This window comes from Engraulis encrasicolus, chromosome 19 (genome assembly GCF_034702125.1).
Source record: "Engraulis encrasicolus isolate BLACKSEA-1 chromosome 19, IST_EnEncr_1.0, whole genome shotgun sequence".
Lineage (NCBI taxonomy): Eukaryota > Metazoa > Chordata > Actinopteri > Clupeiformes > Engraulidae > Engraulis > Engraulis encrasicolus.
Genome location: NC_085875.1, coordinates 45,588,104 through 45,604,834, shown reverse-complemented (window position 1 = coordinate 45,604,834; position 16,731 = coordinate 45,588,104). Strand labels below are relative to the sequence as shown.

At 48.2% G+C, this 16,731-nt stretch overlaps 1 protein-coding gene across 1 annotated transcript; it reads right to left on the bottom strand.

Moving 5' to 3' along the window:
* Positions 1-421: 421 nt before the first annotated feature.
* lingo2b (leucine rich repeat and Ig domain containing 2b) lies at positions 422-5,201 on the bottom strand. The gene is made up of 3 exons (XM_063224246.1): positions 5,188-5,201; positions 4,008-4,036; positions 422-2,615 (listed from the first exon to the last, which is right to left on the bottom strand). Exons 1-3 carry the CDS (start codon positions 5,199-5,201, stop codon positions 751-753), a joined length of 1,908 nt encoding a protein of 635 aa, XP_063080316.1. The 3' UTR covers positions 422-750.
* Positions 5,202-16,731: the final 11,530 nt, after the last annotated feature.

The window sequence follows — 16,731 nt, the reverse complement described above, 5'->3', positions numbered from 1 at the left end:
ATGTATTTGTTTCTGCATGGAAATATAGCCATAAGCGTTATTTGTGAGTTTGGAGAGAGTCTATGCATCAGTGAGCATATGCTATTCCTCGGCGCTCGATCCCTAGTGGTCCCTCATAACAAGCCTAAAACAGTAAACAGCTGTCTGCCTGTCACCCTGCTCACTGCGACGGTAAACTTCAAGTGACTCACCCCCCCACACCCCCCCCCCCCCCACCCACCCCTGCGCACAAGCAACCCGTTTTTCCCTATGCCCCAAACACCCAAGCAATCACAAAAACACAACCCTGGTGAATCTCTCAAATTCTTTGTGTTGTACGACTGCCAACCCACCCACCCAAAAAGGCTTACCCCCCCCTCCACACACACACACATACTCCCCCCCCCCAACAGCCAGTCTCAGTTCTTCACTACACCACACCACCAGACACGCTCCTTCTTCAAACACTTGTTCGCTTGTACCACGTGGGCACAAGACATCAGGCACGCATTTCTCCTCGCCACAATTCCACTGCCAATTTTTTGTCTTGTTTGACGAATGCTTCTGCTTCTGCTTCTGCTTTTTCTGTTTCTGTTTCTGTTTCGCGCTCTGCCGTGCCAGGGGTGTGGGGTTCGGGGAGTTGTTGTGTCGGTGTTGTTGGTGGTCCGTGGTGGGGGGTTGTCACTCGAGCGCTAGGACTCGAACAGCCCCCCTTTCAACAACAACAACAACGTGGAGCTTTTATTTATTTGTGTTTTTTGTGTGTCATCTTCAGATCATCTTCATGTTGACCCGTCGGGGCCCGCTGGTTTCGGCCACCTCGTTGCCACCGCCAGCCTTGCGTTTCCGCGGCACATACTGGATGTCCACGCTGCCCCGGTGCTTCCCTTTGCCGCGGCTCCACGCAAACAGCAGCAGGAAGCAGAAGAGCACCACCCCCAGGAAGCTGAGGCAGCCCATGGCGGTGGACACCAGGATGGTGGTGAAGTCCAGCGTCACGCGCACACGGGCGTACCGATCCGTGCCGTTGCCGTGCAGCGACGCATTGTGCGGGCTCGCTAATCCGTGGTGCCCGTTATAATCTCCGTCCACGTAGTCGTAGTGATGCAGGTGGCTGCGATTGGCCAGCAGGGCTCGGTCGCGAGCCGGCAGGGTCTTGACGGCCAACGACGCGGACAGGCTGGCGTTGCCCGCCGGGTTGGACGCCACGCACACGTAGACGCCGCTGTCCTGCTGCTCGGCCATGCGCACCTCCAGCGAGCCGTCCGAGTGGACCACCACGCGGCCCGTGCTCTTGACCGTCAGGTGGCGACGGCTGGGCGTCACCCAGGAGACAGAGGGCGGAGGGGCTCCGTCGGCGCTGCAGTTGAGCCAGGCCCTCTGGCCCTCCTCCACCTGCACGGGCTGGGTCGCCACGGCGATGACCCGCGGCTTGGTGCAAGTGACCAGCCGGGCCAGAAGAGGGTCGGCCCACATCTCGCGGAGCGTCTTGGAGGCCAGGGAGGCGGGCGCGCTGCACTCCGGCGGCGCGTCTTCCGGGTTCTTCTTGTCGCCGGCGTGCAGCAGCGGAGGCGCCCTCTGCAGGAGCCAGCGGATCCGACAGTCGCACACCAGCGGGTTGCGGCCGAGCAGCAGCGTCTGGAGCGTCCCGGCGTCCACCGGGAAGGCGGAGCGCTCCAGCGTGGCCAGCCGATTGGACGAGACGTCTAGCAGGCGGAGCGAGTAGGCGCCCAGGAAGGCGTCGGGTTCCACGCGCTCCAGCGCGGACGAACGCAGCCGCAGTTCCTCCAGGCGGCCCAGGCCCCGGAACCCCCCGGCCCTCAGCACCCGCACCCGGCTGTGGGAGAGGTTGAGGTGGGTGAGGTGCCGGAGGTGCCCCAGAGCGGGCACAGCCGACAGGTTGGTGTGGGTGACGGCCAGCGTGGTCAGGTTCAGCCCCAGGAACGCAGGGCTGGGCAGGGCCTCCAGCAAGGGCAGGTGCCGAAGCTCCAGGTGCCGGAGGCGCGGCATGTTCCGGAAAACGTGGGGCGGCACCTCGGCCACGTTCAGCTGGCTCAGCCTCAGGCTCTCCAGCCCCCGCAGCTGGGCCAGCGCTTGGCCGGGCACGGCGCTCAAGTTACACCGCTCCAGAGCCAGTTGCCTCAGCGACAGCAGCCCGCGAAAGGCTCGCGGGGCCACAAACACCAGCTCATTGTCGCTCAGCTCCAGCGTCTCCAGCAGAAGCTGGTCTTCAAACGCGTCGTCCAGCAGGATCACCAGCTTGTTCTGACTGACGTCCAGCAGCCTCAGGTCGCCCAGCCCGCCCAACGCCCCTCGGGGCAGCAACGTCAGCTGGTTGCCCCTCAGGCGCAGAGAGCGCATCCGCGGCTGGGCCCGGAAACTCCCGGGCTCGACGGACGACAGCAGGTTGGCGCTGAGGTCCAGGTCCTCCAGCTGCTGCAGCTGTGAGAAGTTCTGCGGCGCCAGGCTGCGCAGCTTGTTCTTGCTGAGGTCCAGCACCCGCGTCTCGATGGGGATGCCCTCGGGGATGGAGGCCAGCCGCCGGCGGTGGCACGAGACGGAGCGCGTGGGCACCGAGCACTCGCAGCGGGCCGGGCAGCCCGCCGCCGGCGTCAGGAACAGGAGGAGGACGACGACGAGGAGAGGGAGGAAGAGGAGGAGGTGAAGGCGGAGGCGGAGGAAGGAGGAGGAGGAGGTGGAGGAGCGAGGAGCCGGAGGAACGCAGGGGGCCAGAGAGAACACCATGACCAGATAGAACTGCAGCAGAGTAGAGGAGAGGGGAGAGAATGGAGTAAAGGGGGGAGAGAGGGAAGGAGGGAGAGAAGGAGGGAGGGAGAGAGATGCGGCAGGTGGAGAGACAGAGAGAGGGAGAGAGAGACATAGAGAGAGAGAGAGAGAGAATAGAGAAGACAGAGAAGAACGGAGAGAGATGAGGCAGGTGGAGAAATAGAGAGAGGGAGAGAGAGAGAGAGAGAGAGAGAGAGAGAGAGAGAGAGAGAGAGAGAGAGAGAGAGAGAGAGAGAGAATGGAGTAGAGAGGGAAGCAGAGAGACAAGAGAGAGGATGGAAAGGGAGGCAGTGAGAGGGGCACAGCAGGTTTAGAGAAAAGGTATGTGAGAGAGAGTGACAGTGATTGAGAGAGAGAAGCAAGATAGGTGGATGGAAAGTGAGATAGAAAGTGAGAAAGGCAAATGCAGGCAGGATACGTGGAGGGAGGGAGGAAGGGAAGGAGGAAGAGAGAGTGGGGTGGTAGGTGGAGAGAAAGAGTTGGAAGGGAGAAAAAGAGAATTAGACAAGATCAGTGCTGAGACAAGACCAACCGAACGAACACAACCCATTGAAAGCCTCCATTACACTTGAATGGGAGGCAGGGAAGAAGCAATTGAGTGAATGATAGGAAGCAGGCAGAGATCTGTATCAAACAGCGCATTTAAAAACAGAGAGAAAGCAGCCAGAGTGAATAAGAGAGACAGAGAGTCGGACAGAGACAGAGACAAAAAGGCTGATAAAGACAGAGGGATAGAGAGAGCACGAGGGAGAACGAGAGAAAAGCAGAGAGTGCAAGAGAGAGAGGTACATAAAATCTGGGAGGGGAAGGAATGGGGAAGAGAGGAGAGTCCCCTGTTGAAAGCTTGTATTTGACAGGAGAGGAGAGGAGAGGAGGTGGAGGGGTGAGGAGGAGAGAAGGAGAGGAGAGGAGGTGGAGGGGTGAGGAGGAGAGGAGGAGAGGAGGAGAGAGCTGACTCTGCAGAGATAGGGAAGAGATAATGAGGGAGATAAGGAAAGTGAGTAGAAAAGTATTTCAGGCGGGAGACTGGGATCAACAGAAAGAAAAGCAGAGGAGGAAAGGCAAAAGGCACAGGGGAGAGGGCAATAGAGGGGGGGGAAGAGAGAGGGAGCACAAGGGAGAGAGAGAGCAGTGGGAACGTCAAAAGGCAGAGAGAGAGAGAGAGAGAGAGAGAGAGAGAGAGAGAGAGAGAGAAGGGAGAAGGGAGGGAGGAAGGGGTGATGAGAGAAAGAGCAGTGTGGGAAAGACAAAAGGCAGCCAAAGAGAGATACTGTAAATAGATAGAGAGAGAAAGAGAGAGATAGAGAGAAAGAAAGAAAAATAGAAAGAGAAAGAGAGAGGGAGGGGTGATGAGGGGAGTTAGAGGAACAGATGGAGGTAGCCAAAGGCTGCAGAGTTGTAGATGCTCCCGTAACGAAGCCAAAGAGGCACACATATAAACACACAACACACAAGTACAAAGACATTGGCGCACACACACACACACGCACACACACACACACACACACACACACACACACACACACACGCACGCACGCACGCACGCACGCACGCACGCACGCACGCACATACACACACACACACACACACACACACACACACACACACACACACACACACACACCTTTTTTCCCCTCCCTGAATCTTGCCTCTTCTGTAAGCCCTCGTCTGCTTATTCCTCGCTGTGACAGGCCCAGTGTATATTGATTGCCACACACACACACACACACACACACACACACACACACACACACACACACACACGAATAGTCGAATAGACCTCGCCAAACACGGCGTTGCCATGGCAATCTCACGCTCCCTCGTCTCCAGCATCGCGGAGCCAATCAGAGGCCATGCAGACATTCCACAGGTTTGGAGATGCACACCGAAAACACCAGAGAGCAGAGATGGAGAGAGAGAGAGAGAGAATGAAAAAGAGAAAGAGTTACATCAGAGAGAACAGAAGAGAAAGAGAGAGGGGGAGAGAGATGGGCAAAGAGATAGATTGAGAGAAGCAAGAGAAGAAAGAGAGAGCGAGAGAGAGAGAAGGTTTCGAGTACGCTAAGAAAGATTTGATTTTTTACTGAAAAATGATGCCCTGCAGCTTTCGGTCAATGACTGGTAGATTTAGCGGCAATTAACGGAACAGCAGTATCGGCCCCATAAAAAACCTCAATAAAATAGTATTAATATTACATTAAGGGGGAAGGCACTGTCTTAACTACCCTCAGGAGACCAGGGTCTTCTTCTGTTTTTTTTACCTTTAATTATCTCTGACACACTACACAGCCTATGCCTGGTAACGATCGGTTTCGGAATATCAACATGCGAGCGAATGAGCACGCCTGACCCAGTCTTGTCATGTTGGCCGATCAAATAGAATAGGTCTGCAGACTATAAAGGTTGTAGATGTCAGGAGACAGAGCGTGTAGCATTCTGTTAGCCAAATGTACTGCATTCAGGCAAGCCATGGGGACACAGGGGTCCGTTGTCCCGGGCCCAGGGAGGGGGCCGGGGAGAGTGGGCAGAATTGAGTTGTCACTGACTACATATCTTGTATGTATTGGGTGCGAATATCTGCCATGGTTAACTATGGTTTCACCATGGTTTTAATGTAGTAATCATGGTTTTACCAGGGGAGTTGGACTGTAGATCACAGTATTGCAGGTTCGGATCCTGCCCTTACCTTTCCCTACACCTCCATCCATGGCTGAAGTGCCCTTGAGCAAGGCACCTAACCCCCACAGAGACTGGGGTGTAAGTGTAATGTGTGATGCAATGAAGTGTAATGTAATGAATAATTGAATAACTATAAACTATGGTAAAACCATGGTTAGTTTTCATAGTAAAACCATGGTTAACTTTCGGAAGGGTGTAGTTAAACAATAGTTAAACCATGATTAATCCATAGTCACGAACCATGCCCAAAAAAATCATGAAAACCATGGTTAATTTTCGTAAAGGGGGGCCCTTACAGATGACTTTGTCTTGGGCCTAGCCAAAGCTGTCAGTGGTCCTGACTGTATCGAATGAAGGTCTGCAGCGAAAGGCTTGATACTGCGCTAAAGGTTGTGGAGGACTGCAAAAGCAACAGGGTGTGTAGAATACTGTATGCAGATGGGCCAATGTAGTGCTACTGCAGGGGTTTGGCAATTATTTCGGCCAGGGGGCCGCATTGGGTTTAGAATATTGACGGAAGGGCCAGATGCCACAGAAAATTTGCCCACGTCAATAATAAAACCGTGTATGCTGACATAACTGGGCAGCAATGATATTCCTGCACACTGTAATTAAATGTATATTTAGATGAAGCCTCTTTGGTTAATTTTAAATTCACAAGACTCTTATTTTAGGTAGCATTTTAAGAATGTTGAGTAACCGTTTGAATTTGGATTTAAAAGTTGTCTTTCTTGTAAAGCCTCTGGGGGCCACATGAAATGGCTCAGGGGGCCGAATGTGGCCCCCGGGCCTGAGTTTGCCCACGTCTGTGCTACTGTATAGTTGTACTGAATGAAAGGCCTGTAAACTATTCGGCTTTAGAGGTGGCAAGATATAGAGCAGGGGTGGGGAGCCTATGTCTCGAGGGCCGTTTATGACCCTTGAGGCCATTTTAGTTTTTAGATTTACGTAAATCGATGAGCAGCGGATTTTTCCTTCTTCTTTTACGCGTCGTTGTTTGACCCAGCACCTGTTTTACTGGATGTGTGCGCATCCCTCACACTACTCAAATGTTATGCAGTTTCACATGAAATACCGGTATGACATGTTTTATAAAGAAATTTTTGAAATTGGGGGCGCTGTGGCGCAACGCGCTAAGCCCCCAACATTTGGGCTTTCATGCCCACCCCATGGGGACGCCGGTTCGAATCCGGACGGGGTCATTTCCCAATCCTCCCCCATCTCTCTCTCCCACTCATTTCCTGTCAACATCTCATACTATCCTGTCAATAAAGGCATAAAAAGCCCATTATATATATATATATATATATATATATATATATATATATATATATATATATATATATATATATATATATATATTTATATACAAGAGAATTTCTTAGAAATTACATTCATACTACAACTACGCGTAAGTCATACTTTCAGGGGGCCTAGTGAAGGTGGGGTCTGTTGTAAAGGTGTCTGCCTTCAATATGGCCTAAAGTGCAGGGGGAAATCCTGGATTGTGTTCATAGTATGGCCCTTAGAGGACTTTACACCATTTGAAATGGCCCCTTGAATGAAAGAGTTTTCCCATCCCTGATATAGAGTACTGCTTGGCCAAATAAAATGATGTACCAAAGTCTGCAGGTAACAGCTGTAGAGTGCCAGGGCACCTTGTATACAGGGCCAGATTGAGATGGCCTTAGCCCCATATGCTACAGGTTGCTGGTTGCGGTTGAGCAAATTATAATGTTGTATAAAATATAGATCTGTATGCGATTCAGAGACTGCAGACCGCAAAGGCTGAGGAGAGAAGAGAAGAGAAGAGAAGAGAAGAGAAGAGAAGAGAAGAGAAGAGAAGAGAAGAGAAGAGAAGAGAAGAGAAGAGAAGAGAAGAGAAGAGAAGAGAAGAGAAGAGAAGAGGGGGGGCGCTGTGGCGCAGCGCGCTTAGCCCCCCACATTTGGGCTTGCATGCCCACCCACGGGGACCCCGGTTCGAGTCCGGCCGGGGTCATTTCCCGATCCTCCCCTGTCTCTCAGTCCCATTCGCTTCCTGTCACCATCTTCGACTGTCCTGTCGCATAAAAGCCCCTAAATATATATATAAAAAAAGAGAAGAGAAGAGAAGAGAAGAGACGAGACGAGACGAGGAGAGGAGAGGAGAGGAGAGGAGAGGAGAAGAGAAGAGGAGAGGAGAGCATGTATAGCTGGGAGGTATTGAGGTACAGAGGAGAGCAGAGGAGAGGAGAGCATGTATAGCTGGGTGTGTTTGGGAGGTATTGAGGAGGAGAGGAGAGGAGAGCAGAGGAGAGGACGTATAGCTGGGTGTGTTTGGGAGGTATTGAGGTACAGAGGAGAGGAGAGGAGAGGAGAGGACGTATATAGGTGTGTGTGTTTGGGCGGTACGGTATTGAGGCACAGACGAGGGGCGAGACTAACGGGGGCCACGGCGCAACGGCAGGATTATAAGAGATTCCAGTCGAGCACGGATTGATTACCGCGGGTGGAGGCAGTACACGGCTCGGCTGTACACAAAAGAAGGAGTGTGCTCGGAATTCACACAAAGCCGAGTGTTGGCTGTTAGGGGCAAAAACAGAAAAACACAAGACAAGAGGAAAAAAAACTCAAAGCGAAAAACATAATTTTTCTTTTCCCCTCTTTTATGAAAAGCAAGGCAAGCAGACATGACTGGTAATGAGGTCTCAGTAAAAGTCACATTGTGTGTGTGTGTGTGTGTGTGTGTGTGTGTGTGTGTGTGTGTGTGTGTGTGTGTGTGTGTGTGTGTGTGTGTGTGTGTGTGTGTGTGTGTGTGTGTGTGTGTGTGTGTGTGTGTGTGTGTGAAGACGCTAATAAGACTACCCATTAAAATGCTGCTCCCATCCATTCAGCCGAATTCAGATGAAATCGCACAGGAATTCCCAAGTGGTGGAATGCAACAAGGACATGCCTCCGACTCTCTTGACTGTGCAACACTACTCTCTCTCTCTCTCTCTCTCTCTCTCTCTCTCTCTCTCTCTCTCTCTCTCTCTCTCTCTTTCTCTTTCCTTCTCTCTGCTTCTCTCTCTATATCACACACACACACACACACACACACACACACACACACACACACACACACACACACACACACACACACACACACACGCACGCACGCACGCACACACACACACACACACACACACACGCACACAAACACACACACACAGTCACACACACACACACACACACACACACACACACACACACACACACACACACACACACACACACACACACTTTTCCCTAGAGAGAGCGAGGAAGGCAGCACGACTGTCAGATTGGACAAATAATCCTGAACCCGTCTAAATGAACCTTGTTTATTGCCACGGTAACTATGAGACATGGCAGCTGTGAGGATGAATCTGTGTCCCTCCTTCTGGAGCTCTCTCTCTCTCTCTCTCTCTCTCTCTCTCTCTCTCTCTCTCTCTCTCTCTCTCTCTCTCTCTCTCTCTCTCTCTGAATTGTCTCTGTCTTCTGTCTATCTTTTATCTCTGGCCTTCTCTCTCTCTCTCCAATTGTCTGTCTTATTTCTCTCTTTGCCTCTATCATAACACACACACACACACACACACACACACACACACACACACACACACACACACACACACACACACACACACACACACACACACACACACACACACACACACACACACACACACACACACACACACACACACACACATACACACACACTCAGCACTTATGTGAAGTGTCATTTCTCAAACCTCCTTTCCTCCTTTCCCTTTGCCTTCACAAAGCAAGGCTGTCGTTTGGACCAGTTTCCCAATATAATAGATATATCTGTTACAGCTGCGGTTCTCACGACTTGCCACTTTTACATTTCTACATGCAAGCCTCCTCAACAGTAGCCTACAGAACTGAAGCGCTGCCCGAGCTCTGCCACTCTGAGTCATTTCAAGAACAAACGTCCTCAGAAGAAATAGTCGTCATCTCCCAAAGGAGAGGGATGACTGAGCTGGGAGGGAGAGGAACAGAGAGAGAGAGAGAGAGAGAGAGAGAGAGAGAGAGAGAGAGAGAGAGAGAGAGAGAGAGAGAGAGAGAGATATTTGGTGGGACCTTGGTTTGCGCTCACAATCTTAACAGTTTATCTAAGGTAAGGCAAATGTAGTGAGAAAAAGTCTCTGCTCTTGGCTTTCTCTCTCTGCCAGTGTATGCTGATCCTTCATCTTGTGTGTAGTTCAGACAGAGCCTTTTCGACAGCCATGTCAATAATCCCCTCAATAAGTCACTGTATGGATTTTGAGGGCTAACAGAGGCGCTAACCTCCGAGGCTCCCAGCACAGTTCGAATTCAACTACTTTATTGTACTAGGAGGAGAGGCGATCTTGCATGCTTTATTAAAAGTGCACTATATCGTATTTTTAGGCGTTTTATTTCCATAATTCATGGTGCCCATTCGCAAATGTTACCTTTTACACGAATACTTACACCATCATCTAATTCTAGTAGCCTATTCATTATGAGTTTTCATACATGAAAACTCTATGTATCTTCTCCATGTCCACCAATTTTACATTTCCAGAAATAGACATTTTTAGCAGCACACGTTACTGTACTTTGGTCATTCTATTAAATATCAGTTTATTACTTATTCATGAAAAGATAGGCAGCTCATTTTCAATGACCAGCATAGTTGCAATATACTCTGACCAATCATAGCAATACAGCAAATAGCCTAATTATCAGTTTACGGCCAAGTTACGACTTGTGAACATTTTGATAATAAGAGGGGAAATGACAGAATGGATATGGGGTACCCTTGTACCCTGTACCCTTTATATTCCAATTACTTTAAATGGCATTTTTATCACTTTGGTCTCATCTGATGCTGCAGATGTACAGTAAAATGTGGCATTCAGTCAAGACGATGAGAGTAAAAACAAGCAGAGGAGTGGAGTGACTCTCTAAGTATCAAATCAAATACAATGTACTGAGTGCTGTGTGAGTGTGAAAGAAAATGCTTTTTTGTTAGGCCACATACCAGAATCAGCCCGCCCCCACAACCCCCAGGTGTTTGAAGCCTCATTTGTAATTTCAGCATGAGATAAGAAAAAAAAAAGTGAAAATGGGCAAAATGTCTGCACTGCTGTGAATGATAGATGAAGAGAGCACGCTGTAGTGCCACATACCAACACAACCAGAGAGGGCTGTTTGAAAAAGTGTCCCTCAGATGTTTGGAGCTGATCTGAGCAGCTGGCTCGTGTGTGTGTGTGTGTGTGTGTGTGTGTGTGTGTGTGTGTGTGTGTGTGTGTGTGTGTGTGTGTGTGTGTGTGTGTGTGTGTGTGTGTGTGTGTGTGTGTGTGTGTGTGTGTGTGTGTGTGTGTGTGTTGACAGGATGTTCACACTCAATTCTCCTTGAATGACAGGACGAGCGAGGGGCTGGGGGTTTGAGAGGGGGGGGTGTCCCCTTGTACTGCATAGAGTCGTAGGGGCCTATTAGACAAAAACCAGTGGCTCGTAACATGTTATGTTTACATTATGCATGGGGGTGATCATCCGGCTGACACTTTCATCTGTGGCAAGGCCTAGGAGAGCGAGAGCCGAGCGCACAAAGAAGGATTCTCACATCCTGCCAACATCATAACGCCATTAATACATAATTAAAGGCATGTATATAGAGAGAAAATCCTTTACAGATCAGATGCAATCAACGCCTAGGCTTCATTTAATTGAATCCCGCATCTGTAAGACCTGCCCATTTAGTCGGGGATGTATATTTTTTGAATGATAAAGGGGCCCGTGCATCCTTCCTAAATGATTTATATTGTACAAGAATTAAATGATAAACACGGGCTCAGCGCTACTACCAATTAATCATCTGCTGCGTTCATCTGGATTATCTGCTGTTGAAGTCATTAAGTCCCTGATAATTACTGTGTTATTACATTATCCTTGCACCATGGAAACGGAATACATTAATAATTTGGATTAGGCTCAGCTGCTCTGGCTGTTTTAAGGAACGGAACAACAGGGGCGGGGGGAGGGGGGCAAAGCACAAAAAATTAGCTTTCAATGGATATCTGATGGCTTTGAAGATGTAATCAGTGGGGAAGGTTCATCTGATATGATGTTTTTTTTTTCATCAATGGCATTTCTTCAGAGTCTGTTAAGTAAAACTCGTTTGGTTTAACCTGATCGAAACAACAAGAGGTCAGGGAGAGGAAGCACAAAAATTATCATTTTTCAAATGAATGACTATCGGACTGCTTGTAGGTCGTTTAATCATTCGGAGGAGTTTGATCGATGGAGTTTGTTCAAGATATGCTAATGCCCTTGTTTCCACTGACCTCTTCATGTAGTCGCTATTCTATCATTTAATAATTGAAGAGGTCTACATCTAAAACAGAGTCTGAATGTCAATCTCGCAACATGTGTGGTGGAAGATACTATTTTTTGGCATTTTTATTTGTTTTAAATGGTCTATAAACTATTGGCTCAGCCCAAAAATGTAAACTCATTCACTATTGCGTTATATATTCTGGTCTGTCAGTTGGCATCAGCTGATTCACTATATTTCACACCATAAATAGTGCCAGAGGGAATAAGTTCAGATTTGCCCAATGTGTGCAGTAGCACCTAGCTCTGTTGGGGAAATGGATGAGGAAATATATATTTGACAAGTGGGTTTAAAAATATAGGTGTCAGTATTCTGGGGATGGAGGCAGGCCAGCAGATTTGGTTATGTGGGGTGTGGTGTGGTGTGGTGCAGCAGGGTGGAGAGGTGTGAACTGGGGGTCTCTCTCTCTCTCACACACACACACACATACACTCTCAATATCACTGTCTGACCAACACACACACACACACACACACACACACACACACACACACACACACACACACACACACACACACACACACACACACACACACACACACACACACACACACACACACACACACACACACACACACACACACACTAGGGGTCTCTATCTCTCTCTCTCTCTCTCTCACTCCTCCCACCTCTCCTGGGCAGCGTGCGGTTGAGATGTGGCATCAGATTCTCCACCGCCAAGCATTTCACTTAAATGTTCCAGCATTGCACCACCCTCTTACTGCCAGACCAAGTGGGGCATATCTCCCCTATTGCATGAGCTACAGAACACACACACACACACACACACACACACACACACACACACACACACACACACACACACACACACACACACACACACACACACACACACACACACACAGACAGGCACACACACACACACACACACACACACACACACGCACTCACACACACACGCACACACACACCCCTCCCCTATTTCTCTTTCATTTTCCTCATTCTCTCTCTCTCTCTCTCCCCATCTCTCCCTCTCTCCCCCATCTCTCTCTCATCCACTTTTTCAATTTATCTCACCCTTTCCCACCCCACTCTTTCTCCCCCTCTTGTCACTCCCTCATTCTCTCCTCTCCCTTCCCCTCATGTCTCTCACCTTCTCTCTCTCTAGTGTCTTGCATTTTCTTTCCCATTCTTTCTCTCTCCATCTCTCCTTTTCTCTCTCCTCTACCTCTCTGTCATTCCCCATCCCCTTTCTAATTACTAGATCTACCCCCCCCTCTCTATCTCTCTCTCTCTCATCTTCTTTTCTATTCATTCTCTACCTCTCCTTCTCTACCTCTCTTTCATCACCCTCTTTCTAATTACTATTCCTTCATCACATGCTTTCTATCCTTCTCTCTCTCTTTCTGTCTCCCTCCATCTCTCTGCACCCCCTTACCCTTACCTCACACCCCCAACATCCTCACCCACCCCCCACCTCCCTCTCTCATCTTCTCCTCCATTCTTTCTCACGCTATCCATCTCCTTTTACCCCCTCCACCTCTCTCTGTTCCTCTATTTGTCTGTCAGTGGGTGGTCTCTCGGCATAAAGGGCCCTTGTAACAGAATTAAGTCATGTGCACACAACGGACTGCAGTTATAAGCACCAGCTATACAACACAAGCACACCAGCACACCACCGTCACCACCGTCACCACCGTCACCACCGACTGACCGACCCACCGACCGTCCTGCAGTTCATTACACTGCCGGCATGTCTGGGAAGAGCCACGGCCGACTTTATTAAAGTTTTAATAAGTTGATAATGTAATTTATTCTCACCACGGCATGGCATGACATGGAGAGTCGTGGAGGCGTGGGGAGAGGGAGGGAGAGAGAGAGAGACAGAGAGAGAGAGAGAAAGAGAAAGAGAAAGAGAGAGAGAGAGAGAGAGAGAGAGAGAGAGAAAGAGAGAGAGAGAGAGAGAGAGAGAGAGAGAGAGAGAGAGAGAGAGAGAGAGAGAGAGAGAGAGAGAGAGAGAGAGCATTTTTGCTCTTGGTCGGAGAGAAGATGTCATGCTGTAATGATTTCGATGACTCAAGACGTCTGATGTCACTCCGTCATCATCATCACAGCTGCCTCCTGAAGCCCCACATGCAACGGATTAGTCAAGCTGACAAAACTGCATGGTACGCGCAGACTGCTGGACCATGCAGACACACATACATGCAGCGCACACGCGCACACAGGCACGCACACAGGCACGCACACACAAGCACAAGCACACAAGCACACAAGCACTCACGCACTCGCACGCGCATACGCGCACGAACACACACACACACACACACACACTTGCGCGTTACTATAATATTGCTCAAGTTGAAATTACCTCAATGTAATTGTGGAGTTACTACGTCACATTACTACAGTTACTACATACACTATAATTACTACACTGGTCACTGACTTTTGATTAAACTGTTGGAGTAATTTGACTCTCTCAACTCTCCTTTGTAAATGCTCTGAAATGTTGACACCCTACTGGTATTATCTTTACCTTACAAGTTCTCCTTTCTACATCCACCGGAACTGATTGGAGCTTCTTTGGATGCACTAAATGCCTTTCAAGCTCGAAGAAGAAGTGCAATTGTTTTACAGCTTAAATCATTGGATGGGAGTTATGTGGTGTAGTCCAACATGAATGGGCTGCGCGCCCATTGGCACCCGGGTTCAAATTTGGCCTTGGTCATGGGAGGACAGGGGAGGACCAGGACACGACCTGGGTCGGGAATCGATCCTGGGTTGCCCGTATAGCAGTCCAGTGCCCCGACGTTAGGCCACGTCAGGACTGTCCTTGGTCATTTCCTGTCACTTCCAGTCTCCATTCTTCGCTGTCATAATAAAGGCAAGGAGTCATAAAAAACTCTCTGCAGAAGATGACCTTGATGTAATGTGCATGTACAAACCCCAACTCCGGTGAAGTTGGGACGTTTGGTAAACAGTGAATAAAATCAAAATGCTATCATTTTCAAAACATTCAATCTATTCATTAGATGGAGAATAGTGAAAAGTTGAGAAAAAATATTGTTTTGGGGGACATATGTACTCATTTCTAATTTGATAAATGCAACGGGACGGGACGGGGATCAGTGAAATTTAGTAAACATCCAAATAAGATAAAACAACAAAGAAGAACATTTCAAAATGAATTGTACTGACGGACAATATATGTGTCCAGGTATAAGATCATCACAGAGAGGCTGAGTCACTCAGAATTAAAGATGCAAAGGGAATAATTACCATAGTTATTACATACATTTTTGAATTACCTTTGATTTACCACGATTGAGTGTATATAAGACATATTTTTGTCATTAAAATCATTGTATAGGTTCATGACATCATGAAATATATATTGGCTGTAGTCTCACTCTAGCACTCCAGGAATTAGAGTTAGCCTATTGAAAATTTACCATATTAAGAATGCTTCATGCGTACAAAAAATGATACAGGGGTGGGGTGTAACATTCTCCTATGCACCTGAGCTCACTTGAAATAGACCCAGAAGACATGGGAAACTATCCTTTGCTTACAGAAGTCAGCAGAAGTTGTAGAAGTCAATTCTTTTTGACAATAATAGAGCATTGCACATCCTGTGCTACAGTGAAAATGGACCATCCAACTTGTGTTAGTGCTAACTTCAGAAGTCAGCCTCCATGATGGCATGCGGGTGCAGCAGTGCATTGGTTAAGATGTTCTTACTCATCTGTAGAGTTAAATACAGTGCTGAATGGTATGAATGGGTTTTAAACAGCATGAAAAGCCACTCATGCATTATATTTTGAAGGGAGATGTTCGATTACTGACACATAGTAAGGTCAATTTGCATTCTCTACTATGTTTTAACAGTTTGGCTCCATCATAAGGACCAGCAGGTGATAAAATGGTGGGCTTTTGGTCAAGACCTGTCACACTGTAAGCACTACAGAAAGGAAAACATTGCAAAACATGACAAGGAATACACCCACCATTTAAGATGGCGAAATGATGTCCAAGATAGGAATTAACACTGTTTTTTATATAAAATCATCTCATCGGTTAATGTATTTAACTGTTAAGTGTTGTCTTTTGTTTTGTTTTTAGTCTTCCTCGACATTTGCTGCCTTTTATTGTCCCCGTCCCAACTCTTTTGAGACGTGTTGTTTTTACATATTCATGAATATCCCCCAAAAACAATAATTTTGGTCAGTTTCGATGGCTGATATGTTTCTTTGTGCCGTTCTCCATCTAATGTAAGAATCAGACGTTTTGAAAATGGCAGCATTTTGTTATTATTCACAATTTACCTTGTGTCCCAACTTCTATGGAGCTGGGGTTTGTAATACCGTCATTGGTATTGGCATTGGTCTTCTCACTGACTCATTGTTTTAAAACCACTATATGCAAGGTACAGCCTCTTTTATGTTGAGTGTTTGGATCAGCACCTTCACAATCTAAGTAAATAAGACGGAAGCTTGCTCCTAGCTGAAAAATCTTCTCACTTACTCCCATTATAATACAACAAACTTAAACTACAGCAGAATACTAGACCAAACTCTGCCTATCCCCGACCAGTTAATTAAGGTCTTGCCACTTTCAGTCTGGTCAGTATAACAACAAAAATGACTAAGAAAAACACTGTTAGTGAGGGCAATATTTCCGTGCATATGAATCACCCTTTTCCTACCGCAGTGATAATTGGGCCCACACATGTGTAGTGTGTGTACTACCAAGACCATAAAAATGAACACACACACACACACGCACACGCACACGCACACGCACACACACACACACGCACAACACACGCACACACACACACACACACACACACACACACACACACACATAGCAACACACACACACACACACACACACACACACACACACACACACACACACACACACACACACACACA

Bases quoted from the DNA above. Each gene is read 5' to 3' on its own strand.
- lingo2b (XM_063224246.1), bottom strand. The intron at 2,616-4,007 runs CCACACTGCTCT...TCCCTCTCCTCG, and splicing joins TTGGCTGCCTTTTGTCTTTC to TCGTCGTCCTCCTCCTGTTC.